The following is an 18,796-nucleotide window of genomic DNA, read 5'->3' as shown; positions in this document are numbered from 1 at the left end:
GTTAATATTATTAAACCAGGGCGACACAGAGGCACAGTTCATAAACATAAATCTCATAAACAATCATAAAGTCCTCGTGCTGCAAAAATTAGGAGGTTTGCTGAAGGTGCGCAGCTTTCATGCCTAGTGAGAGGTTTGCGTCTTTAATAACCTATGACAGTTTGCAGTCATTGAACAGTAAGAATGATTAATAAATCCATATGAAACAGTCCCTTAAAAGTCATGTCTCGCTTTCAGTTTCGGGCTTAGGCGCGTTTTGCACTCACACACAAGCGTACCGTGCAAAAGCCCAAGTAAACCGCGCTCACTCACACTCACACCAATCCGGGAAACGGGCCTGGGCATGGTTCGGATAGCATAGTGTGAATAGATTCTAATAGTCTTATTAGTATAGAATTTAACAAAATCTTCAGTTGACAAGAAGGTGATGGGGAAGGATAAAGCAGTGAATTAAATGTCCTAAAGAGTTTACAGATGTCTGAAGTGCTGATGAGCTTGTAGCAGAAGGTAGATTTAGCAGGAAACTGAAGACTTTTTGGTCACAGTTTAATTTTGATGGTCTGTTACATTTCATGCAGGGGCGGACTGGGACAGCATGTTCACCTAGGAAAAGTTATTATAGCTCAAAAGGTGAATAGTGGGTGGGGTGGGTTTTTTTTAAGTGATCGGTAAGTAATTGAGGAGCGGCGGAGGGGGGAGTGACGGGCGATCGGTAAGTGAGACAGTCAATCGGTAAGTGAAGAGCCGACCACAAGTCCCTTTAATTATCTTTGCTGAAACTCAGTCGTCGTCTTCAGTGTCGGAGTTGAACAGCCTCAGAATCGTTTCGTCACATCTGTCTCCATCAGTCTCGATCTCCATGTCACTATCATCTTCTAGTGAAGTTAGCTCTGAAGGTGCACCGCTCTTCTTGCGTAGCAGTCCAGCCTTTCAGAACCCGTTGGTGATGGTGGATTCTTTCACAGCACTCTATACAGTTAAGATCCACTGACAGACATCAGAAAAGGATGTTTTTCGCATGCGGCCTGTTTTTGTGAAAGACTTCTCACAACTTGTCATCAAAGTCTGCCATTCAACCCGGAGCGCAGCTTTAAATGCCCGATTCACACTGATGTCAAGTGGCTGCAAATATTGTGTTGTTCCTCCAGGAATCACAGCTGGAATTGATTTTGTTTTCTTGATCACTGCTTTCACAGAATCTGTGACGTGGGCCCTCTTGCTATCCAAAACAAGCAGTGCTTTTTTTCCGGTGAAAAAATCATCCTGGGCACTTACCATAGCACTCCGTTAACCATTCTTTCATTAGGCCTTCCATTATTCACCCTTTGGTGTTAACTTTGACCACCATGCCTTTCTGGAGGTTTTTACGTCTCATAAATCTGAAACACTATGACGATCCAGCTTTGAAATCTTCAATATTAATTTTGCGGGCAATTGTTTTGGCTTTGGCTTTCAGTCGGATCTGTAGAGTGGATACACCTTGGCCACCTGCTCTCTGTGTGTTCACCCAGTCCTCCAGGACATTTTCAAGTTCAGGCCACCTGCTTTTATGTCCTCTGAAAGCTTTCCTCGACTTTTGGCATTGCATAAGCTCTTCCCTCTGCCACCTACAACATCAGACTATAGATTAATTGACTCTAAGCTTGCATGCAGCAGCAAGGTTTCCTTCCTGGATAGCAAGCTCCATGGCCTTCAACTTAAATATTGCATCATCTGAACTTGTCCGTGTGGTTTCCAGGATAAAGGGACGAGGATTTGAAAATAATTACCAGATAGTAATTTGTCGTGCGTGTTCTATCTGCTAAATAAGAAGTAGCATAATCTATTTTTCTTTGCATTGATTTTTTTGTCTTATTTTTGATTTTAATTCCGGTTAGAGTGTCCCTTGCGGTGGAAGAAAAATCCAAAGAATAGCCGCACCTTTGTATAAGCCGCAGAAAAAGTAAGAAAAAGTAGCGACTTATAGTCCAGAAAATACGGTAAGTTGACATGTACTTGCAAAGTTTCTTTTAGTCAGTTAAATGACTGTTGAAGGAGCAGTATCAACAGATATTAAGCAGACCGTCTACTAATACTCAAGTGGACCATCAAAATAATGCCAATCTTCTGTATGCACGGAGTACCTGAATGACCTGAGTTTAGCAGATTCTGGAAAATATAATAGATCATCCTGGTATTTCATGACTTAAATCGGTACTCATGCTGCATTTGAATTGCACACTACCACCCAACTGGCACTACTGCCTTGGTAAACTTCAAAATGCTTTAAAGCTAACACCAGGGCTGGTGCTTCTTTCTCAGATATTGAGGTGAGCAAGTAGCAGTCTTCTGCCTCACATGACAAACATGTTAACAAAAGCAGTGTTTAACTAGAGGAAGTAAAACAGTTTAAACTGACAAATGAAAAGAAAATTAACATCAGAAACATTCACTGTAAGGGTCCATCTATCAGTCCAATGACGGACCAGTATGTTAGTTTTTCAGTTAATAGTTCATCGTTTACCATAAGTCGCTTAGAGTCAGTATGCTGGCCAGTTTCATCTGCTCACGGACACATCCTCGCCAGTTCTGGTTCTTAGATAGTTAAGCTAATTTCTTTTAAGTAATAATAGGCTGCCCCATGCTTGCTCATACTTAAAGAAAGTTTGATTTAGCTTAGCTAGAAGATATAACTGTAAGCTAATTTCCTTTAAGTAATAATAGGCTGCCCCATGCTTGCACATACTTAAAGAAAGTTTGATTTAGTTCCTAGATTATGTCATACTAAGTCAGTGATTGTCAGAAATCATCAGGTCTCTAATGGTGTGCCCATGCTCCATCCATTGAGCCTGAATGTATGACTAGTCCTGGTCGTAGGCTGCGGAAACATCAGCCTAAACAATCTACTAGATTTAAATGATTTCAGGAGATATTAGAGTTAAACAAAACTTTTACATTTATTTGTCAGGCAAAGATATTCACAGGCACAGACAAAAGAAATCACAGGGTTCCACATTTTATCAAATAAACTGATAGAGTCACTAATAGAGTGTTTCTTTTTTTCCAAATGCTAAAAAGACATTAGGTGTTTCTGCCAGAAACACCAGGAAAGATTTGCAGGAGCACATGGGGGTTTCCAATTTAGCAATATTTGTTTTTTGGCTAGCAATGAGGTGAAAGCAATAATATCAACATGGCACTTATTATATTAAGTGTCATTAGGAGGTAAACCGAAAATTGCTATTATTGGGCAGGGTTTCACAGGAATATTAAGAGTATTAGTAAAGTAAAATTAGTAAAGAGTATTAGTAAGGAGAATTAGTTTTTACACGAGCAGAGGGAGTTGAGTATAATAACTTAATCCAAGAGATGAATTTGGGTCCAAATACAAATTTCTGCAGAACTATAAATAAATAATCCCACTCAACCCAGTCAAAGGCTTTCTCTGCATCTAACGAGATAACCATTTCAGGCTTTGGTGATCAGGATGGAGTGAAGACTACATTCAAGAGCCTACACACATTAGATGATAGATGTCGGCCTAGTATAAAGCCAGTTTGATCCTCCGATATGATAGATGGGAGAGGGATTTCTTATCGTTTGGCTAAGACTTTAGCTAATAATGTAATATTGTAAGAGGCTAAATTATCATATGCATTTGTTTATATGACAAAACATGTCTTTTTGACTCAAGAAGGTCCATACTGACTCTAAAGGCAGATTCTGATAAGATCAGGGCCTGGTGTGTGGACTTTGGGGCTTTTACGATGTGGTCACATGTTGATTGGTCAGTTTGAATGTCTCAGCATTTAGTCACATGGTCAAGAAAGATACAAAATAGGTGGAAAACTCTGCTCTGTCTCTCTTTTTCCTGGCCTCTCTTATCTGTCTCTGCGCTTTCCTGCTCTGCTCCTCTCCTCCTCTGGAGTCTATATTCTCTGACTCTACTGCAATCAGGCTAACTTCTGGGCCTGTCTCTTTTTCCCTCCCCCTGTGTCTCTCCTTCTACCTCGGGTAACTTTAATTTTACATTTAAGCTGGGTACAATGGATATCATATGTTTTACCATTCCATATTTTATCAATTTATAGTCATTTTGTAATTAATTCAGTTGTAACCATACAGAATTATTGTCATTAAATCATCTCATTATCAATTATTTGTGAATTACTTTTGATTTAACATCAACATCAACTGTTCCATATTGCAAGACAATACAATCACATAATATCAGCGCTCTCCCACATTTATAGCTATTAATACTGCCCTTATTTCTGTTTTTGGTATAAGATTGCAGAAGAATGGTTTGACTAGATATGTACAGTCTTTTTCCCTTAATAGTGATAACTTTTTAGTCGCTCGACAGAACTAGAGTTCGAACCGCTGAGGTTAAAAACCATTCTTACAGCTAATAATTTAATATCATTATTAATTAGGCTGATTGGTCTATAGCTATTGAAAAATGTAGGGTCTTTATCTTTATTAATATTAGTGAAATCAAAGCTTGGTCTAATAACATTAGGGTTAGCTGACCAGAATTAAAAATAAAAAATCACCAGGAAAGCCGTCTGGGCCTGGAGCCTTATTGTTTTTCACAGTTAAGATGCAAGAGGCAATTTCCTGTGCGCTAAGAGGTTCATCTAGCTTGGTAACTGTAACTGAGCTAAATTTAGGAAATTCTAATTTAGAAAGAAAGTTATTAATAGTGGCGGCATCTAAACAGCTTTTTGGATTGTAAAGATTAGAATAAAAAGAAGCAAACTCTGAGTTAATTTTAACTGGGTTTGTAGTGAGGTTTTTAGAGGAGTCAAAGACCTGTGAGATTAAATGTGGAGAAGCCTGGTCCCTAAGTTGAGAAGCTAAAAGGCAACCCGTTCTCTCTCCGTGCTCATGGTAGGCTGCTTTTGTGTGTTTTAATAAGAATTCTGTCTTGTTGGTTGTTAATAGATCGAAGTTTGTTTTTAGTTTCAGGCGTTCTGTTTTAAGGACATGATTTGGTGAACTAGCGATAAATCTGTCTGTCTCTGAAATTTTGTCAATGAGTCTCGGTTATTTTAATCTCCTGGATTTGGACCAGTGCGAATTAAAAGAAATGATGATCCCACGTATAAATGCTTGAATGTTCCACCAATCAGAGTTGGTGATATTGAATCTGATTTGTTGGTTTCTAAAAAAATCAATATCTTAAGGAATGTGGTCACGAAATTCCTTGTTGGCCAGCAGCTCAGTGTTAAGCTTCCAAGTTGCAGCTTGGCTACGCAAATTTCAAGGAAAATAGATGTCTAAAATATGTGGAACATGGTCTGAAATTACTATTGCAGAGTATTTTGTTGATTTAACTAAAGGTAAAAAAATGATCTGTAAAAAAATAATCAATGCGTGAATAGACATGGCGGACATTCGAAAAGAAAGAAAATACTTTTGCGGTTGGATTGAGGAAGCGCCAAGTATCTACGCATCCTAACTGATCCATTAGGGAGGAAAATGCCCTAGACATTGATGTAGGAGCTGATGTTTTTGGTTGTGAACAATCTAGACTTGGGTTAATAGTGCAATTAAGGTCTCCACCTAGAATAAGGTGGTGAGTGTCTAAATTTGGGAGTAAATTGACAAAAGCTGGGTTGTCAAAATTGGGAGCATCAACACTGGCTAAAATGACAGGTGTTTGGTGCAGAGTGCCTGAGACGATAACACACCGCCCACCTGGATCAGAGAATAGATTGTCTGGGACAAATTTTATCCATTTTTGTATTAAAATAGCGGTACCTCTAGATTTGCTTTTAAAATTTGAGTGGAATATCTGTGAATAAGTGTGAAAACACTTTGATCTTTTAATTTGACTGCCCAGGCCTCTCACATTCCAAGTCACGAATTTTACAGTATGATTAGGCAAATCCCCTTTATTAGCTTTAGGACTAGTCATTTATAATATATTGTTGCAGATAGCACAATATGTAGAAATACAGAAAGATGGACTCAAGATGGATGAAACAAAAGAGTGTATAAATATAAAAAAGAAACAAAATAAATAATAAGAAATAAAATCCAGAATTATATATATATATATATATATATATATATATATATATATATATATATATATATATATATATATATATATATATATATATATACACACATACACATATTTATATATGTGTATGTGTGTAATTATACAATTACAATATACAATTAAAATATACAATTCACCTTTATTTGTATAATGCTTTCACAATGTAGATTGTGTCAAGGCAGCTTCACATAGAAGATCATAGTAAATTGAAACAGTGTTAGTTAAATTTTCCGTTTAAGTTCAGTTCAGTTTAGCTCAGTTCAGTTCAATGTCCCCATTGAATGACGTCAGACCGAATCACCTCCGGTGCAAACAAGCGACTGGGTGGGCATCCGGCTGGGGGCGTTACCCCATCCAAGGCTGTGCGAACGTTGCTCTCAATCTCCCATGTCACAGCAGGAATACAAATCCTCTGAGGAACGATGGGCTCAAGAGATGTATTGCGCTCGGAAAAATAAAAAAGACAGGTTTTTGGAAACCGGTCGATAAGAGATGGTAGTCAAACCATCTGAAAAATAATGCCCACCGAGCCTGCCTGGAGCTAAGTTGTTTGGCAGATTTGATGTATTCAAGGTTCTTATGGTTGGTCCAAATGATAAAGGGAACCCCCGAACCCTCCAGCCAATGACACCACTTCTCCAAAGCAAGTTTGACAGCCAACAACTCCCTATTACCAATGTCGTAATTATATTCTGCGGAAGATAATCGGTGTGAAAAAAACACGCAAGGATGAATCCTGTCGTCCGAGGATGCATGGTGGGACAGGATAGCGCCCACCCCCACCTCTGACGCGTCAACCTCAACCACAAACTGCCAGGAGGGATCAGGAGTCACCAGAATGAGAGCTGAAACAAAGCAGCTCTTTAATTTTGTGAATGCTGCTTGTGCTGCACTCAACCACCTGAAGGGAGTTTTGGAGGAGATTAAGGACGTCAGAGGAGCGGCGAGCTGGCGGAAATTTCAAATAAAATGCAGGTAAAATTGGCAAAGCCCAGAAATCTCTGCAGGGCCTTACGAGACTCCGGAATTGGCCAATTCACCACAGCCTGAATCTTCTCTGGATCCATGCGCACCCCCTCGACCAACACGATGTGTCCTAGAAAGGGAACAGACTGTGCATGGAACACGCATTTTCCCTTGGCAAAAGCCCATTCTCTAGCAGCCTCTGAAGCACTCGCCTGACGTGCTGCACATGTTCCTGGAGAGAACGGGAAAAAATCTAAATGTCATCCAGGTAGACATAAATAAACTGATCTATCATGTCTCGCAACACGTCATTTACAAGTGCTTGGAAAACTGCAGGAGCATTAGAAAGACCGAAGGGAAGAACACAATATTCAAAATGCCCCCTGGGGGTATTAAACGCAGTTTTCCATTCATGGCCCTCCTTAATGCGAACCAAATGATATGCGTTGTGGAGATCTAATTTCGTGAAAAAAGATGCCCCCTGCAGACGCTCGAACACTGAAGACATCAGCGGCAAAGGATTCTTCACGGTGATGTTATTCAGCCCTCGATAATCTATGCAAGGTCGAGAAGACCCATCTTTCTTTTTCATGAAAAAGATCCCCGCCCCCGCCGGTGAAGAAGAAGGGCGAATGATCTTAGCCGCTAGAGAATCAGAAATGTATTTCTCCAAGGCCACCCTCTCAGGTATAGAAAGAGAGTATATCTTACCTTTAGGCGGAGACGTACCTGGCAATAAGTCTATAGCACAGTCATAGGTACAATGAGAGGAAGAGAAGCAGCTCGAGACTTACTGAACACTCTCTTCAGGTCGAGGTACTCACTGGGCACATGAAACACAGATCAAGACACAGCAGAAAGAGCAGACGAAAGACAAGACTCAAGACAGTTCTCACTCAACGAAAATATTTCATTTCATGAATATATATTATATTACACTATATATAATATATTACACTTTTTCAATATTCCTTTAGCACGCTCGTGCTCAGAGAAGGTGCACAGATATCTTCAGCTCCAGTGGTTTGTGTGTTGTCTTCAGGACATGCCCACAGTCAGGAGAATCTCATGAATATTCATGTCAGTGTCACTCTGTGGAGCCAGTAATATTTCAGGATATACCTGTAGATCGCACAGGTCAAAGTCAAAGAGCTCAGATTGTGTTCCTGCTGCACAAGAGCGTCTGTACTTCTGCATGTGAGTGTAATTCTTCTACCATTACGCTTATTTGTGGAGATGATTAAGGGATTTTAGATGTGTGAGTGTGATTTTAAATGTCTGATCCTGAAGATCAAATCCTCTTACACAGATTAAACACTGAGTCAAACACGGTCATTTAAACACTGTGTCTAAAAGCTTTATTTTTTAATCCCTTTAAAGTGTTTGTTCTCTTCTATATCAGACTGACTCAATAGTTTCCAATAATTCAGCATTAAACATAACTCTAAACATTCAGAGTCACGAAATCAAAAGTAAAGTTAAAGCAGACCTTTCAGCTGAACAGGAAGAAAAGCTGCTGAAAAACAAGTTTCTTAAAGAGGTGGTTCAGTGTGTTTTTTGAGGCTTGTTTGCGTTAATTTAATTTTATTATTAAAATGCTGGCATTTACTAAACAAATTACATTTAACCCTTCACTGTCAGCAGACGTTTTAACTAAATGTCTTAGTTAATATATACAATGTCACTCGACAAAGTATATATTATATATTAAATGTGAAATATATGAGGTGTCAGATGAGGGAACTGCATTCATTTGAAGAAGTGTGAATATACAGTGTGATGTTTTTAATCTCAGTATATTGTCATCTCCAGGTGATGGTCAGCGGCTGATTGTTTCCTGAAAGCTCTGCTAAAGTCTGCATTGGTGTTTTAGCTGCAGTATGGCAGAGGAGCAAGTAAAGGACTCTCTCTCAGAGAAACACAGGTATTGTCTCTGTTTTTACACCATTATTTCAACACTTTCTCTGAAGAACAAAGACCAACAACAATGCACTTATTTGTGTTGCTATTGCCTGATCAAATGATGGACAAAGCTTCAGTTTAACTTCAGGAAATGTGTTTAGATCAGTCTAGATTACAGACAGCTTGATCTGGTGTCATATTTACCAGAGCTCAATATGTGTCGTGTGTGCTGTTTAAAGTCCTGTACAACATCAGAGTTAAAGCTGACCACAGAACAGTTTCAGCTTGTGCTTATAGAAGAAATACAATTACTATTAGAAATACTATTAGAAAATTACTATTAGAAATAGAAATACTAATAACTATTACTACTCAGACTCCGAGATAATGTTTTGTGTTTAATATTTCCTCATCTGATTTCTGCGGTGAGTTTTTTACTTAACAGGTCATATAACAAGCTTTTAGAGTCAAATATGTTTTCAGTGAAGCTGAGATTGTGCAAAATGAGAAAGCAGCACATCACTCGTCATGTTTACCCATGATTCCTGTGTAGCAGACCTGATTAAACAGACCAACTATTAGTTTGTGCTGAATTAAACTGAACAAACTCATGTTTGTCTGTTAAACTCTTGTAAAGGAGACTGAAGTTTCTCCTACAGTTTATTCCTCTGGTGTGTTTGTGTGTTCAGTGTGAAATCAGGATCAAATGTTTCTAGCTCTGTGTCTATGAAGAGTGATGGGTCAATAGGTCCTCCACCAAACCTCAGGGAGAAAACACCATCATCTACCAAAAGGTATTTTGTGTTTTACATTATTGATCACACAAAACTGTCAATCACTGTCCTTCATAACACTTCTATTATTACCTATTAGGCACATTTGAAGGCAAAACATTTGGAGTGGTTAGAGCCATCACTATTCACGGTGGGAGAGGTTCCTCAAGCCTCCACAGGGTTTTCCCCCTTCAAGCTTCTCTATAGCAGACCGCCCCGAGGGGTGCTGGATGTTGAGAGAGAGGCTTGGAAGGACAAGCCTTCTAACAGTAAAAATGAGCTCCAATACATTCTGGACCTGCGGGCAAAACTCCACGCACTGGGATTGCTCTCGTCGGACAATTTGCTCATGGCCCAGAATCAGCAGCACCAAAGATAATACAAGGGCACTAAATTACGACAATTTGCACTGGGAAAGCAAAGTGTTTGTACTGCTACTATCAGCCAGCTCGAAATTACTTGCCAAGTGGCAAGGACTGTTCGTGGACACTCGACGAGTGGGGGAGCTTGATTTTAAAGTGGCACAGACAGACAGGGGTAGGGCACGCCAAATTTACCATCTAAATTTATTAAAGCTGTGGAAGGATCCAGAGGGATTCTGGCGATGGTTGTTAGATGGTAGTGGTGGCTCACTAACAACCGGTGCCTCCAGCAGGAATTCGCGGATGTGTTCTCACCCCTGCCTGGTCGAACCAAATCTGATTCAGCACCATATCGAGACCGAACCGGGTGTTGTAGTTACAACACTTATGTACCGGTTGCCTGAACACACACACAGAAAAAGTGGTTCAGAAAGAATTTAAGATGCTAGATATGAGGGTAGTAAAAGAATCCCACAGTGACTGGGCGAGACTGATTGACAGACAGCTCCATCTGGTTCTGTGTGGATTTTTGTAAAGGAAATGATGTTTTCAAGTTTGATGCGCATCCGATGCTGCACATTGACGAGTTGCTCGATCGGTTAGGTGCTGCTCGCTTTCATCGACATTGGATTTGATAAAGGAATATGGGCAAGTTCCCCTTACGCCTTTATCCTTCAGATTACACCAGTTCGTTATGCTTCCGTTCGGGTTGTTTGGAGCACCGGCTACATTTCTGATCTCACTAAAAAAGGAGAGCCAGATACTGTACAATGGTCAGAACGGTGCCAACAGGTCTGTGTGTGCTGCTTGAGCTGAAAAAAAGGAAAAAGAAATAAAATTTGTTTGCTCTTACCTGCACTGCTGACCATGCCTTCTTCTTTAAACATATCTCAAACCTCACAACAGTCTAATAAATGAATTGATAGCTATTTTAATCTGAAACTTTACACAATAAAGATTTATCTTACATCTTGAACAAAACCTTGAGGTTGTGATGCTCCTTTTCCTCTGATGTGTTTGTGTGTTTAGTGTGAGATCAGGATCATGTGTGTCCAGCTCTGTGTCTATGAAGAGTGACGAGTCAATAGGTCCTTCACCAGACCCCAGGAAGAAAACACCATCATCTACCAAAAGGTATTTGTGTTTTACATTATCGATGACACATGGACTGTATTTCAGTATTCATCAGGACATTTTTATTTGACTTAAACAATACTTTAAAGGGCACCTATGATGAAAGTTATCTTTTGTTTGCGCAGAACTGTGTGTGGGTATAGTGTGTCCATGTCATTCTGGGGTGATATAAAGCCAATAAGGCTCTTTTTTTAATTTCCTGACGTTAAAATAGGATCCAAATCTCTCCCATTTTGAGGCCCACTACAGCGTGATGTAGGAGTGCGGTTTCCCTGCCCACCAAATTGATTGACAGCCGTGTATTAACATGTCTCCTTAGTAACGCATATAATCATATCAACAAGACAAAGCAACCGGGATAAAAAGATCTGTTCAGCTCTCTGTGATCATCTTCATCACATGTGATCAAGAATGAGTTTTACAAGTTTAAAGTATTTCTAAAACAGTGAACGTTAGTAATAAAGTAAGTTAAAGACGGTAAAATCACTGTGCGTGTGTGTGTGTGTGTGTGTGTGTGTCTGTGTGTGAACTTTGTAACAACATTGTTTGTGACTCATCGTAGCAGAAAGGCTTGAATTAACTCCACAACAAATGCATCAAATTATCTTTGGGACAGTTCTTACTGTAGTATTTCTCACAAATGTTACGTGAGATCTGCTTCCTTCATGTCTGTCACTGTGCTGTTTATCTGATGCAGGCGAGGTGGAGACTGAGGCACACTCTGAAAGGCACGTGGAAATGGTGGGCGGGGAGAACTAACTGATTTGCATTAAAGGCACAGGCTACAGATATAGCTACAGTGTGTTCAGAGCTGAGAATACTAATATTCTGAAATGTATAATAAATAAACTGATTTAAGCTGAAACTTTAGACACATTCTGTAGACACAAAAGTTCTTGAAAAAGGGGTAAAATAGATGCTCTTTAAAGGCACAGTACGTAAGATTCTTTCCATTAAAATATCTAGAAAACATTAGAATAGTGGTATATAAATTTTCTGATATGGAATTGTTTGGAATGTATCCATCAATCGTCCTGATAAGGATAGATATCTGACCATAAAACATTTCTTTACTGTTTGCGACTTTAAATAATGCATCTGAAAAAGACTCTGGTAGTAATATGTCCTCTTTGTAATGGTAAGTTTGAAATAAAGAGACAGAAGATCCATCTGCTGAATCTAATAAATAAAAATACAAATGTCAAGGTGAAGATCAGAGCGAAAACAAAAAAATACAAGTAACAAGGTGGCAGACAAACGGCAAAACTATAGTCCACAGAGCAGAGAGACAGAGATGCAAACACAACGGACCACATTTATAAATCCAACACTGAAACAAGTGCAGATCTGGACACAGAAATCAACTTATGACAAGGTTCATGTGTGATTTATGAAACCTTCACATGCAGACAGTCCCATCATACAGAGGATCTCTATATGTTGATAAATGTGGCAACTGAAAATAATCATGATTTGAACATCAAGCCCTGAAATATTTATGTCTTAGACGCCTTGCTCCTAGAGTTTATGACGTAGATAAACATAACCTGGACAAAAAGAGGAACTTCTCACAGAGAGAGAGAGAGAGAGAGAGAGAGCACAGATCAGTAATGTGAAAGTGAAAGTAATGAAAGCATAAGCTTCAGCTTTGACGTTCAGACAACCCAACAGTGGCGGTAATGTGAAAATAATGAGCTCTTAACCTTCTTAAAAATCATAAAGCAATCTTACCACTGACATTTGGCCACCTTGTGATTTTTCCAGTACATAAAACTTGGTATATTAAACTTATCACATGTTTCCATGTTTAGTAATAGCCTATAACTTCTAATTCTACTAAATAAGACACTCACAAATGGATGCAATTTATTAACACCCACTGCTGGTAAAAGACAAACATAGACATTTTTACTTTTTTATCATTTTCTTTCTTTCATTTTCTTTTTTTGACACACATATTATTATTTTTTTGCCATCAAGTGTCAGTCAATCTTCAAAAACCACCTTTTTACAAATTCATAACACTATTATTATTACCTAGTGGGCATTTTTGAAGGTTTTTAATGTTTAAAGTGTGTTAGCCTAATGCAAATAATCTTACACCAAAACCCCCCGTTAGCCAAAATTTATTGGACCATTTTCAGATCTATTTAATAGCCTAATATTATTGTAAAGAGAAATCACACCAACACTTCAGTGGTCTCATTTATAAACATGGTGTATGGGCAAAACTGGGGTGGAAACCTGCGTACACCACTTCCCATGTAAAAGAAAAAATTAATTAATTAATTAATGGGAGTGTGCGCAGAGCTGTAGGTATTTAACCTGAATATTGACTTAAATGAAAAACTTTCAATGCAGGAGACACATGCGTGAGAGTGGTGGGCTGGGATTCACATATTCAGAAGAGTATAATAAATGATCTGATTGTGATCTGAAACTTTACACATTAAACATTTATCTTACACCTTGAACAACACCTTGAGGTTGTGACGCTCCTTTTTCTCTGGTGTGTTTGTGTCTTCAGTGTGAGATTAGGATCATGCGTGTCCAGCTCTGTGTCTCTAAAAAGTGACGGCTTTCTTGGATGTCCCCTTGTTACATCCTTTTTTGAGCCATGGGGCATAACCATGGGGTCTACTCATTGATTCTTTGTATTGTTGTTGTTCCTGCAGTATGGATAGAGATGATCAGACTGGAGACCTGCAGCAGGATTCACTCCAACCAGAACATGATGAACTCCAGAGAGTCAAAGAGCAGCACAAAACCAGCATGAAGAACAAGTATGAGAGATTATTTGAGGGAATCAACCATCGAGAGACTCAAACCCTCCTAAACAGGATCTACACACAGCTCTACATCATAGAAGGAGAGAGTGAAGGAGTGAATGAAGAACATGAGGTTTTACAGATGGAGAAAACAGCCAGAACAAAACCCTCACAACACACTCCAGTCTACTGCAATGACATCTTTAAAGCCTCAGCTGGAGCAGGACATGAGGAGAAGATCAAGAAGAAGAAAGCCCAGATCAAGACTGTTCTCACTAAAGGCATCGCTGGAATCGGGAAAACCATCTCTGTGCAGAAGTTCATTCTGGACTGGGCCGAGGGAAAAGACAATCAAGATGTAGATTTCATGTTTGTGCTTCCATTTCGAGAGCTGAACTTGATCAGAGATCATGAGTACAGTCTTCACAGACTTCTGCTGGACTTTCATCCTGAACTTGAAGATCTGGAGCCCAAGATTTATGAGCAGTGTAGAGTTGTGTTCATCTTTGATGGTCTGGATGAAAGCAGAATCACACTGAACTTTTCAGATGAGGAGAAAGTTTGTGCTGTGACTGAATCTTCATCAGTGGCTGTGTTGATGTGGAGCCTCCTAAAAAGAGATCTGCTTCCCTCTGCTCTCATCTGGATCACCTCCAGACCAGCAGCAGCCCATCAGATCCCATCCAGATACATCAACCGTCTGACAGAAATTCAGGGATTCACTGAGCCTCAGAAGGAGGAATATTTCAGGAAGAGAATCAGCGACGAGCATCAAGCCAGCAGAATCATCTCCCACATCAGAAGAGCAAGAAGCCTCCAGATCATGTGCCACATACCCGTCTTCTGCTGGATCTCCTCCACTGTGCTTCAGAAGCTTCTGGAAGAAGATCTGAGTGCAGAAATCCCCCAAACTCTGACTGAGATGTACATCCACTTCCTGCTGATTCAGATCAACATGAGGAAGCAGAAGTATGAAGAGAGAGATCCAGAGAAACTCCTGCAGTCCAGCAGAGGAGTGATCCTCAAACTTGCTGAAGTGGCTTTCAGACAGCTGATGAAGGGCAATGTGATGTTCTATGAGGAGGACCTGATTGAGAGCGGCATAGACGTCACTGACGCCTCAGTGTATTCTGGGATCTGCACTGAGATCTTTAAGGAGGAATCTGTGATTCATCAGAGGAAAGTCTACAGCTTCATCCATCTCAGCTTTCAGGAGTTTCTGGCTGCTTTCTTTGTGTTTTACTGCCATTTAACAAACAAGAGAGAACCACTGGAGTTGATTTATGAGAGAGAATATTCATATAATCAACATGTACAGGCCAGCTCTGAGAAGTCTCTGTATGATCTGCTCAGATCAACAGTAGATAAAGCTGTCTGGAGTAGGAATGGTCATCTGGATCTGTACCTGCGGTTCTTGTTGGGCATCTCACTGGAGTCCAATCAGAGACTCTTCCAGGATCTGCTGACACACAGAGAGGAGAGCTCAGAGAGCATCAGGAGAATCACACAGGCCATTAAAGACAAGATCAAGAGAGATCACCGACTCTCAGCTGACAGATCCATCAATCTGTTCCTCTGTCTGCTGGAGGTGAAAGATCAGACTCTGTCCAGAGAGATTCAGGAGTTTGTGAAATCAGACAAACACTCAGAGGAGGAATTCTCTCCTGCTCACTGCTCAACAATCTCCTACATGATTGAGATGTCAGAGGAGCCGCTGGATGAGTTAGACTCTAATAAATTCAACACATCAGATGAGGGAAGACGGAGATTGATACCAGCTGTGAGAAACTGCAGAAGAGCTCTGTGAGTATTCATTCATTGATCACAGAAGACACACATCAGTCTGCACTGAAGACTCAGATCAGTTTAGTGAATCACTGCCCTGCTTTAACAGAGAATCTTTAGCTGGCCATATCGTCCCCCTGTGAGATCGCTGATACACCATATTACTGCATGGGGACTGCAGTGTTCTGTTTCCTTATTTGCTCATTCATTTCATCATTTCTAAACGTATTTAACAAACTTTTCTTGACTTTTAACTCACACAAACAACATTTGTACTTATTTAATAATCTACTTCATTTGCTTTACATTTTATCCTGGAAAATAACTTAAATCCCTGCAAATCCCTGTGCTCCTCCAGCTAAATAGGACATTTGTTGATGTGTATTTGCTCAAATCTAACACAGTGTTGCTCTTGGATAATTGTGTGTGTTTTCTGATCAGAGAAATAGTGTAATTTTAGACAGAGTATTGCTGTCTCGCCGCAGACATGCCTCTAATATTACATTTACTTTAGGCCTTAACACTAAACTTTACACTGAGCTCAGTAAAATGATCCTCAAACCCCTTGTGAGACAATATACGGTGTGGTTGGCGCTGGGTTCCTCCTAATGCAAGACAATGCTGGACCTCATGTGTCTGGAGTGTGTCAGCAAAGCCTGCAATTCACTACAGTTTTGAGTGTGACTCCAAATCCAGACCTCCATGGGTTAATACATTTGATTTCCAGTGATCATTTCTGTGTGATTTTGTTGTCAGCAACAAAGTATTTAATAAGAATATTTCATTCATTCAGATCTAGGATGTGTTATTTTAGTGTTCCCTTTATTTCTTTGAGCAGTGTATATAAAGTGTATTTTCAGTGTTACTTTAATCAGTGTAGACTAGACTCATGAACACTCAACAGTGCTCATTTCTTACTGCTGATTTTGTTGTTCTTTATCCTCTACACAGGCTACAGTGGTGTAAACTCAATGTTCAGTGCTGTGAGAGTTTGTCTTCAGCTCTACAATCCTCAAACTGTGTCCTGAGAGAGCTGGACCTGAGTAACAATGACCTGCAGGATTCAGGAGTGAAGCTTCTCTCTGATGGACTGAAGAGTCAACACTGTAAACTGGAGACTCTGAGGTAAATGATTCTCCACTCAACAGCGACTACAACAAGATGGTTTCATATTGGTTAACCAAATGTGGAGCCTCTTTCATTGGATTGGCAGAAGAAACAAAACATTTACAGGGATGTGATTTCAATCGTAACTGTACTAATGTATGTTTATCTGTAAATATATTTAAAAACATTAGTTAGTATATTACAAAATGTTGCACTTTCAGAGCTTCTCTTTTTCCAATATACCCAAATATGATTAAGAGTTAAAGGAATCCCTTTATTTTAAAGATCATCTGAATTCAATTATTTATTCATCTTTTATTTTTGGGTCATGAATAATGAGGTGTTTCTCACCTGACAGAATAAAAGTCCCCTGATGGTCCATCAGTGTGAATGTGACTGTCAGGCTGGTGAAAGAGACATTAAGAGAGTGGGTTTGTGTTTGTTTTAGTTTATTTACATCATCGTCCACAATATAATATACAAATGAAGATCAGGTCATTTTCTATTGCTCTTTATACAATAAAGTTTGATCTACAAGCTGAAGTTTGTGAATGTCAGGGCTGTAGTACTCGAGTCCGGACTCAAGACGTTTCTTTCTATAGTCTAGGACTCGCTAATATTCAGACATGAACTTGGTCCAGCAATAGCCATTGGTTGAGTGTGTTTGTCTGGAAACATCACTGTTAAATCCACTGTGAGTCTAGAATGGGCATTGACACTCGTGTGATGTCTGCAAATTTAGATTAGGGCTGATTAGGGCTGGGCGATGTGGATTTGATTAGATAAGATTAGATTAGATTAGATAATCAACATTATTGGGGAGAGATCATATACTGAAGTTATCAAGATATTTTTAAAGGCGATTATTAATAAATATGGTCTGACATCACCCAGCCCTACACCTCATTAGACATTTCAGACCTCTGTAACATTTGAGTACATGTCTTGCAGTCATACAACCAGCTGTAATCATGCATCTAGCTGTCGATCATCTACAAAACACACTTATAATCTTTTAAAATCAACTATAAAACCATATTAAGGTGATACATTATTTGTGTGAGTGTGTTGAACTGATGTGAGGGCTTAATCAATAAAGAGAGCTAATCAGGATGTGTGTGTGTGTGTGTGTGTTCATCACTGCTGTTGACATGAGCAGAAACAGCAGTCAGCATCTTCACAACACAAAGAGATGTGTGATTGTCCAACTGTGTGATGTGGACTGTTGCTGTTTTTGTAGATTGTCTGGCTGTATGGTGACAGAGGAAGGCTGTGGTTTTCTGTCTTCAGCTCTGACTTCAAACCCCTCACACCTGAGAGAGCTGGATCTGAGCTACAATCATCCAGGAGATTCAGGAGTCAAGCTGCTCTCTGAACAACTGGAGGATCCAAACTACACACTGGACAAACTCAAGTATGTGGAGCATCACTGGCCTTGTGCTTTTACACTGAATGGCTTTAAAAAGACACTAGAAAGCTCTTTTCTGATCTTCAGTTTTCTGTGAGGGTTATGGGGTGAGGACAGACAGAAGATACAGCTTGTAGAGTATTCCAGTCATGTCTATGAAGAACAAATCATTGAGTGTGAAATGAATCTCCTCTGTAAATGTTGGAGTGTATTGGCTCAGTTGCGACATTAAGCGGGACACACTGTACAGTTTCAGCATTTGAGCTGAGCAGAGAAACTTCTTCCTCCATTTGTGCTGAAGAATCCTCCAATATCAGGTCAGGAATAGGGTTTGGGATTGAAGATGGATTCAGATTCTGGAATCAGACACTTGGATTAATGTTCAGACTCTTGTTCTAAAATCAACATCTGGATTCCTCTTCTCTGTGCACACATGTGTATTTTTCACTTGCTAATCTGTCAGGAACTTGGGCGCTGGCGAGCAGCTTTAATAATCTGAACATAGTTTAGAGATGGACTGCAACATGTGCTCAAAGGCT

General features: G+C 39.6%; 1 protein-coding gene across 4 annotated transcripts in view; it reads left to right on the top strand.

Annotated features, from left to right (window-relative positions):
* The window catches only part of LOC130222040 (NACHT, LRR and PYD domains-containing protein 12-like), a 417,646-nt gene that overhangs the window by 394,532 nt on the left and 4,318 nt on the right, over positions 1 to 18,796 (top strand). For 2 of the 4 annotated variants that reach the window (XM_056454661.1, XM_056454659.1), the window contains exons 2-7: positions 8,831 to 8,942; positions 9,610 to 9,714; positions 11,085 to 11,189; positions 13,865 to 15,760; positions 16,694 to 16,867; positions 18,090 to 18,263. In XM_056454661.1, the coding sequence (XP_056310636.1) occupies positions 8,899 to 8,942; positions 9,610 to 9,714; positions 11,085 to 11,189; positions 13,865 to 15,760; positions 16,694 to 16,867; positions 18,090 to 18,263 (2,498 nt within the window). In that variant the 5' untranslated portion in view covers positions 8,831 to 8,898. Of the gene's footprint in view, positions 1 to 8,830; positions 8,943 to 9,609; positions 9,715 to 11,084; positions 11,190 to 13,864; positions 15,765 to 16,693; positions 16,868 to 18,089; positions 18,264 to 18,796 lie in introns of those variants that run through there. The other 2 variants (XM_056454657.1, XM_056454660.1) reach the window with 2 other exon arrangements.

The sequence above is a fragment of the Danio aesculapii genome, chromosome 4 (genome assembly GCF_903798145.1).
Source record: "Danio aesculapii chromosome 4, fDanAes4.1, whole genome shotgun sequence".
Classification (NCBI taxonomy): domain Eukaryota; kingdom Metazoa; phylum Chordata; class Actinopteri; order Cypriniformes; family Danionidae; genus Danio; species Danio aesculapii.
Note: the sequence above shows the minus strand (reverse complement) of the source record. Positions and strands in the feature narration are given on the sequence as shown.